Here is a 9,072-nt window from a genome sequence, read left to right as displayed (position 1 = left end):
AAAGCTACACAACACTCTTCCTTTTTCAACTTCCACCGCTTGGTCCTCTGCTCTGCCCTTATCCTCTTCATCTTCCTCACCACCAGAGTCATTCTACACACCACCATCCTATGCTGTCTGGCTACACTCTCCACAGCCACTACTTTGCAGTCACTGATCTCTTTCAGGTTGAAACGTCTGTACAAGATGTAATCAACTTGTGTGCTCCTGCCTCCACTCTTATATGTCACCCTATGCTCCTCCCTTTTCTGAAAAAATGTGTTCACTACAGCCATTTCCATCCTTTTTGCGAAGTCTACCACCATCTGTCCTTCTGCATTCCTGTCATGCATACCAAACTTGCCCATCACTTCCTCGTCACCTCTGTTTCCCTCACCAACATGTCCGTTGAAGTCTGCCCCAATCACCACTCTCTCACCACTAGGGATACCCTGAATCACCTCATCCATCTCCCTCCAGAATTTCTCCTTCTCTTCTAACTCACATCCTACCTGTGGGGCATAACCACTGACAACATTCAACATCACACCTTCAACTTCTAGCTTCAGACTCATCACCCTATCTGACACTCTCTTCACCTCCCAACATTCCTAGCAAAATCCTCCTTCAGGATAACTCCTACTCCATTCCTCTTTCCATCCACACCATGATAAAACAGCTTGAACCCTGCTCCTAATCTATAGGCCTTGCTACCTTTCCACCTGGTCTCCTGAACAAACACGATATCCATCTTTCTTCTCTCCATCATATCAGCCAAATCTCTAGTTTTCCCTGTCAAAGTCCCTACATTCAAAGTCCCTACTCTCCTGCCCTTCCTCTTCTCTCTTTGCCTACGAGCACACCTTCCTCCTCTCCTTTTTTGACCAACAGTAGTCCAATTTCCACTGGCACCCTGTAAGTCAACAGCACCAGTGGCGGTCGTTGTTAACTCAGGCCACGAGCGATCCGGTATGGAAGTCATAATAAAGACCGAAGATAAAGACCACTAATAATAAGAAAGAGTGAAGCTAACAATACAGAGGAGCCGTGACTGAGCTGATGCATAGAATGTGAGCACCAACCCACAACAGAATACAAAATACAGTGATGGGTTAAGGGATTTACACTGTGATAAGTAGTATCCAACCTATGAAGATATATTACAGAAGATTTCATGTAGATCATATCACCATACTTCAACACAGACAAAAAAAGTGGCAGCAGCTTGATTTGACATGATCCTAGATCTGGTTGTACCAGTCAGAGTCCCTGTGACATTCAAAACATATTTCTAAATGTGCTTAATTTGCAGTCAAAAGTTAACTTTCTAACAACACATACAAACAATGACAATCACCTGTATTTACCTTTAGGGATTAATAAAGTTTATCTTACTTATCTCATCATAAATAAAAACATTTGCACAATTTAACGTTACTCCCAGCTGAATCTAATGTGAACCCACAGGCTGCTGGTGTTACATCAGTCCCTGCAGTCAAATGTCATTTCAGAAAATAAACATGTTTGTCCCAGAGGTTTCTTCACTTTGGCCACAGTTTCCAGCTAATTCCCTCTGAAGCAAATTACAGTTGGTGTTAATGAGTGAGACCAGCTTCACATCAGCAACACTTTCATGATCCACAAAGGGCTAAGGACAATAATGCCAACCCCCCTACCCCCACTCCGAAAGTTTTGAACAGCCTTTCTTTTGCTGATACAGTGATGTAATTAATGCAAGTCCTTAAAGAAAGTTATAGTTTTTTAATACACCAATACCAGAAATCCAGTCCAGTCCAGTCCAAACAGAATGTTTTCTAATATAAGTTATGATTAATAGTCGGATTTCCCCCATGTCGTCAACCCCACAGTCCTAAACGGGAGTATAATACGTGATATAGCCACATTGTGCTAAGATGTGTTGACTCTGGTGATATGTTGTTTTATTCACTTTGTGACAATGTGCTGAAGGGACATCTCAAAGGCCCAAAGTGTGCCAAGAAAATATCCCCTACACCAGTACACCACCACCAGCTTCCTGAACCATTGATAAAAGGCAGGATGGATCCATGCTTTCATGCTGTTTACAACAAATTCTGACCCTACTATCTCAATATCACATCTTGAATTATTATATTCATTATAGTGGGAGATTTTAACATTCATGTAGATGTTGAAAATAACAGCCTCAGCACTGCATTTAATTCTATATTAGATTCAAATGGCTTCACTCAGAATGTTAACAAACCCACTTACTGTTTCAATCACACCCTTGATCTTGTTCTGACCTATGGCATCAAAATTGAACATTTTATAGTTTTTCCCCAAAATCCTATTTTGTCTTTAATAACTTTTGAATTTAAGATGATGAATCATGCAGCATTTGGAAGAAAATTCCACTACAGCAGATGTTTATCCGACAACGCTGTTAATAAATTTAAGAAAATGATTCCATCTTTATTTACATCTATGCCAAGTATAAACATAGTGGAGGGCAGCTGCTTCAATCCCACTCCCTACCAAATTGATCATGTTGTTGACAGCGCTGTAACCTCACTGCGTGAAATGCTTGATTCTGTAGCCCCTCTGAAAAAGAAGTTAGTGAATCAGAGAAGACTAGCCCCATGGTATAATTTACATATTCGTACCTTAAAGCAGGCATCGCGAAGGCTGGAAAGGAAGTGGCGTTCCACAAATTTAGAGGAATTTTTTTCTAGCCTGGAAAAACATTCTATTAACGTATAAAAAAGCTCTCCGTAAAGCCAGAACTCTGGCAGGTGGACCAGAACTCTGGCAGGTGGACCTAATAAAGTGGCCATTGAGTGTACATTGTTTCTTGTGAACCTGAAGTCTAAAAGACTCAACAGACCTTTCAAGCACTCCGGCATTATGTTTCAGAAGAAGGCTGAGTGTGATTCCAATTTATTGGAGCATCCACTAGTCCATAGTTTTTTGTTTTTTTTTTAAAAAGTACTCAACAGCCCATTGGCCAGGCTGTATGCACTGGACTCTAGACACTGGCTGTGATGACATTTAAAGGCATGTCATCAAAGACAGCCTAGTAATGTCCAGGGTCTTTCATGTCTTTCATGTTAAGTGGGACTTCCGCAGGGGATAGGGGTTGTTGTCTGAGTGAGTTTGAGCAAACAGGATTCTGGTAGATGCAAAGCTAATAGGAAAATGGACATTTAACCAAAAATATAATAAATAATATCTATAAGAGTTCACGAATATTAATCAGCATATGACAACAGTAACTAATCCACCACAAGCAGGGTGTCTGCTGATGATGAGCTCAGTCTGCTGCTGTGGGCGTCCCCTGTTTTCAAAGTTTAAAAGAAGTCCAAGCCCAGAGAGGACGGAGTCACAGCCTGACTACAGCAGGACAACATCTGAAGGACGAGGCAGAAGGTGAAAATATTTTAACTTAATAAAACTTAAATTAAATCTAAGAAAAGAATGTAACAATTAATTTATGGTCTTAATGAACAGATACTTTGGTTGCATTTTGCACTGAACAGTATGATGATTTCATTACAGTCCAAAATAAGGATCATGGCAAACTCAACACAGGTTTCATATTTCACACTTGCTGCCTACTTTGATATTGGGTGTTTTAAATATTTATATTTCATAATTATTATGTCTTTATATGTTTTAATTATTTTTTCTAATGTGCTGCTGATAGTGGTGATCTGTGTGAACAGAAGCTTACATGAGCCCATGTACATATTTCTGTGCAGCCTGTTTGTAAATGATCTGTATGGTAGTACAGGGTTGTTTCCATTCCTTCTGGTTCAGATCCTCTCTGACATTCACACTGTGTCTGCTCCCTTTTGTTTCCTGCAGGTTTTCTGTTTGCATACATATGTGTGCACAGAATTTACTAATTTAGCTGTCATATCTTATGACAGATACCTCTCTATCTGTCATCCTCTGCAGTATAACACACGTATGACAACTAACAAGACTGTCTTGTTTATTGCTCTGTCATGGCTATATTCTTTTCTAAACATTGTTACTATAATATCATTGATTATTCCTTTACAGCTCTGTGGAAACATCATTAACAAGGTTTACTGTTTAAATTACCCGATTGTCAAACTGGCCTGTTCTGACACCAGAGTAAATAACATTTATGGACTTTTTTCTACTTTTCTCACAGTGTTTGGTCCTCTAAGTTTAATCCTTTACACTTACGTCAAAATTCTTAAAGTGTGTCTTTCTGGTTCTAAACAGACCAGACAGAAAGCTGTCAGTACCTGCACACCTCACCTTGCTTCTTTGATCAACTTCTCTTTTGCAGTTTGCTTTGAAATATTAAGTAGTAGGTTTGATATGAGAGGTGTGCATAATATGTTGCAAATTGTTTTATCATTATACTTTCTGACATGCCAGCCGCTTTTTAACCCTGTAATATATGGCCTGAAACTGTCCAAAATTCACACCACATGTAAAAGTCTGTTTTTAACTTCTATTGTAAGGAGCAGATCATCCAAGAAATCTGGTCAGGTTGAGTAAAGAAAATAGAAATAAATGAATGCCTCTGACTTCCATTGCGTCAACATTACTGATGCCTGCTGTTAAATATGCACGAAAATAGAGGAAACAAACTACAACATTTTTTGATTATAATCAGGTATTTGAAAATAATCTTGAGGATAAATAAAATACTTTAATGAACAAGCATCCATGGAAACATCCATGTCAGAGAAAACTACTGTAGATGTTACTCCACTACATTTCTCAGATTGCTGTAACAACCAGAAACAAAGTTTAAAGAATAACTGCCTGTGTTATTCTCAACAGATCTGATGTTTCATGTATTTTATGTAACATTTGTTTAACCAGGTTGGTCCTATTGAAATTAAAACCTTTTTTGCCAAGGAGACGAACTACCTGGTTCACCTGTAGGAGGCGGGATCACATTAGCTATAATGAGGTGATAGAAAACGCACCACTACTTACGTTCATACGGGTTAAATAAAAAGTGTTGATTTGTTTTCGACTTGAATTGTTTCATTTCAAAGAAAACATTTCAAGCTTTCTAGCCATATAATTCTTATTTTTATTGTCAAACTGGCCTGTTCTGACACCAGAGTAAATAACATTTATGGACTTTTTTCTACTTTTCTCACAGTGTTTGGTCCTCTAAGTTTAATCCTTTACACTTACGTCAAAATTCTTAAAGTGTGTTTTTCTGGTCCCGCGCCGGCGCGTTTGTTGACCCCTGAGGGTTAAATCCAGCCATGGATGGAGAATGTCTGGCTTTTCTGAAGGGAATGTAGCAAAGTTGGAGTATGAAAAACCAAAAAGTGGCAATACTCAAGTAAAGTACAAGTACCCTGTGTTGCGCCCTCGTGGCACTGGTGAAGGCAAAGACAGGTGAGGACCCAAATGCTGGACAACCAGGCTTTATTCCTCCGCTACTCGGCGGGCAGGCAGACAGACAGGGGAACAGAAGCAAATACGCATTTCGGCCAGAGACATCAGTGACTAACAAAACAAGGGATGTAAGTAATGTTCCGGCCGGGAACAAAGGAGGACCAGGGACATATATACAGAACTGAAGACACAGGTGAAAGCAATCTACTAATGACACTGAACATAAAGGCACCTGGAACAAGACACAGAACCGAAACAGGAAATTAACCAAAATGAGGTGCAAAACCGGAAACCAAGACTTAGGGCTTAACACCCTGTAACTGTAGGCAGTGCAGTACTGGAGTACTTGTACTTAGTTACTATCCCGCACTGTCAATCAGAAATCAGCTGATTGTGTCTACTGATTTGCCTGCTGGTGAGTAGACGTACTAAAGTCAGTACGATTTTTATTCACGAGCTTTCTGAATTTCTGTCTAATCAAGTGCATCGTTGTGACAGGTTGCTGGTCTTAGGGGACTTCAACATTCATGTTTGATGCCCATCTAAACCCATGGTTTAAAATTTTATGCGTCTTATGGATTCACTCAGTTTTGTACAGTTGGTCTCCAGTTCTACACATAACAGAGGCCATATACTGAATCTTGTTTTGACTCGTGGTTTATCTGTACATATCTGTTATGTACATATCTGTTTGAACCTGCCATTTCATATGATCAGTCCATCCTTTCTTGACCTGTACATTATTCTCATGCCTTTCATGCTAATACTGATTTTGAATTTTGTGAGTCTTATTCCAAGTTTCTTTCAAATTCTAATCCTCTTCTGATATCTTATAAAGACACTGAACAATTGGTCGAAATTTTCAACTGTCTGTTGTACTGCTTTGAATATAGTTGCTCCACTTAAGCATAAGGTTAGGTCTAGTCCTCAAACCTGATTAAATGCATCTACTCGCACTCTCAGACAAGAGTGCAGGAGGGATGAGCACAGGTGGAAAAAGGATGGGCTCCAGGTCTCCTACCAAATTTTGAAAAACTGCTTAACTGTTTATCAAATTCTGTTAGAGAGGCATTTCTCAAACTTCATTGCAAAAAATACCAATAGCCCCAAAATTCTCTTCAAAACCATACATTTGGTTCTCAATCCCACTGTTTACTCAATGTCCCAATGTCAATATTGAGACGTGCACACAAGTTTCTTTAGAGACGTTTTAGACACAATCAGCCCCACCCTCCTAGCTATTATAAACAGCTCTTTAATAAATGGTTTTAAGCATGCTATTGTACAGCCCCTATTAAAAGGCCCTCATCTTGACCCTACTGTGCATAACAATTATCTCTAAACTTTCATTCATCTCAAAGGTTTTGGAAAAAGTTGCATTCTCCCAGTTTGTTTCGTACATGGATACTTTTAATGTTTTAGACCCTTTTCAATTTGGTTTTAGAGCATTGCATTCCTGTCAGGTTACGAAGGTTACGAATGACATTCTGCTGTCTATTGATTCCGAATCATCTGCTATCCTGATACTTTCAGATTTAAGTGCCACATTTGACACTGTTGACCACAATATTCTTCCGAAACGACTTGAGTGTGTTGTTGGGGTTCAGGGCCTAGCTTTAGAGTGGTTTGCCTCATACTTAAAGGGGAGGACTTTTTCTGTAAATATTGCGTTATTTACTCCACCCCCCATGCCTATCCATTGTGGTGTTCCACAGAGATTGATTCTTGGCCCTCTCTTGTTTTCCCTTTACATGCTCCCCTTGGGCTCAAAACTCCAGAAACATAATATTAATTATTATTGTTACGCTGATGACCTCCAACTATATCTTCCAATCAAAACAGGGAATGACTTTTTATTAGATCATCTTCATTATTATATCATCACAACACACTCCTCCTTGAACCGCCACCTTATCGTGGTGGAGGGGTTTGAGTGCCCGAATGATCCTAGGAGCTATGTTGGTTGGGGCTATATGCTCCTGGCAGCGTCCCCCAAGGCAAACAGGTCCTAGGTGACGGACTAGACTAAAAGCGGTTAGTAGTATAGGAATGGTTTGGGCTGTGGGCTATGCGGGGGGGGGGGGGGGGGGGGTCACTTTTTATGATCGTTATTTATGACAGTCATAAAAATAATAAAACCATAAAATTGTCGTCACGCTCCCCTCCCACCGGGCGGCGCAATTTTCCTATTGGTCATGCCGATTTCTGTGGGATGCGGCGTGCTGACGCGAATACCGAGGCGGGCGTGTGTGTGTATCATGTGTCACGGGGTATTTAAATACCTGCAGAAGGTGCCTGAGGGCCTTTTCTATCACTTGTTTTATTAGCAAGAACTGTAGGGAACAACCATGATGATCTTTCCATCAGGTACGTGCGTCGTTTGTTCCTCGATTTAATAGCGTGTATATCAGATCGTCTGCATTGAATACAATGTATTTCAAAATAGCGTGACCCCGGCAGGTACCGCAACCATTTCGTTGTTGGATGAGGATTCTCCACAATCAGCAGCATCTGCTGGAGGTATGTATCCGTCTTTTATATATTTTTTATAATATGTTTTATCTCGGGGTGACGCTGTTACTGAGATGATTCTAACAGAAATACGGTCCGCTCAACAGGCTCCATCGCTGAGTCGGATAAACGTGGCGGTGCACACCTGCGTGATAAAGGTGAGAGTTATTCCTACATGTATCCCTGTTTTAAAGCAGGATCAGAAAGTTAGCAGAAAGTTAAAGTGGCTTTTTACAAAATGTTGGTGTGCTTTACAGAAAATCCTGGAGGGCCGCAAAGAGGCCGTCTGTCTTTAAAGAGACGCAGAGAGCAGCTATTTTAACTGGAATAAACAGTCAGGGTGAGTATGCATGTGACGGAGGGTTTATATTTAAAATAGATGAAGTATTGTTTTATTGGGGGTGTGTAGCTGATTATCTTTTATTCAATCTGGCGATGTAGCGGGTGTCGAGAGCTCGGTGAGCGGAGGGACGAGGAAGCCCCAGCGGCCCTGTGCTAGCCAGCCGCTCGAGAGTCGCTGAGCGTCCGCTGGCGCCGGTCGGACTGCTGAGGAAGGACGAGCTCCCCGGGCCGTCGAATCTGTGTCGTGAGCGTGTGATAAGCAAACAGCTCTGTGATTACGATAGTGAGGGTATGAGATTGATATAAAATGCATTTCAACACATTTAAATAAACGGGTTGTTTATAACACTGTTTTTAAATGGTTTTCAAACGGTTTGTCTGTGTTTATATCTAGATGATTTTCATCCGGCCAAGAGACTGAGAGCCGCCCCAGCGAAAAGTGCAAAGAAGAAGAAGAAGGAGGAGCAGAAGAAGACCGATACTTGTGTTACAGTGACACCACTGGTCGATAAGGAGACCGAGCTGTGGGTGGAGTGGGCCGCGGAGACTGCAGCCACCACACGCTTTCTGGAGCAGCAACAGGTGGAGCCACAGTTCACGTGTCCTCAGGTGGAGGACGCTACAGCCTGGCCACTGCATCTTCAGGAGGATTCCGCAGCATCTGACTCAACTCGAGGCGTGCAGGAGGATGTGGCTGTTTCATCTCAAGGTGATGTGGCTGTGTGTTTTCCTATCATAAACTTTGACGATTTGTTGCTGTACAGTCAGGACACCACACCATAGGTTGAGGCGGTGCGTGAGAGGTCACTGTTGTATACGCCTAATGTTACTCCTCCTACACCTGTTGATCCAGTCCTG

At 41.2% G+C, this 9,072-nt stretch overlaps 1 protein-coding gene across 1 annotated transcript; it reads left to right on the top strand.

Annotated features, from left to right (window-relative positions):
- Nucleotides 1-3,501: 3,501 nt before the first annotated feature.
- LOC113134984 (olfactory receptor 11A1-like) lies at nt 3,502-8,393 on the top strand. Its single transcript, XM_026314616.1, has 3 exons — nt 3,502-4,429; nt 7,980-8,030; nt 8,314-8,393. The coding sequence occupies exons 1-3, from the start codon at nt 3,502-3,504 to the stop codon at nt 8,391-8,393; spliced, it is 1,059 nt and encodes a 352-aa protein (XP_026170401.1).
- The last annotated feature ends 679 nt before the right edge of the window (nt 8,394-9,072 follow it).

The sequence above is a fragment of the Mastacembelus armatus genome, chromosome 13 (genome assembly GCF_900324485.2).
Source record: "Mastacembelus armatus chromosome 13, fMasArm1.2, whole genome shotgun sequence".
Lineage (NCBI taxonomy): Eukaryota > Metazoa > Chordata > Actinopteri > Synbranchiformes > Mastacembelidae > Mastacembelus > Mastacembelus armatus.
Note: the sequence above shows the minus strand (reverse complement) of the source record. Positions and strands in the feature narration are given on the sequence as shown.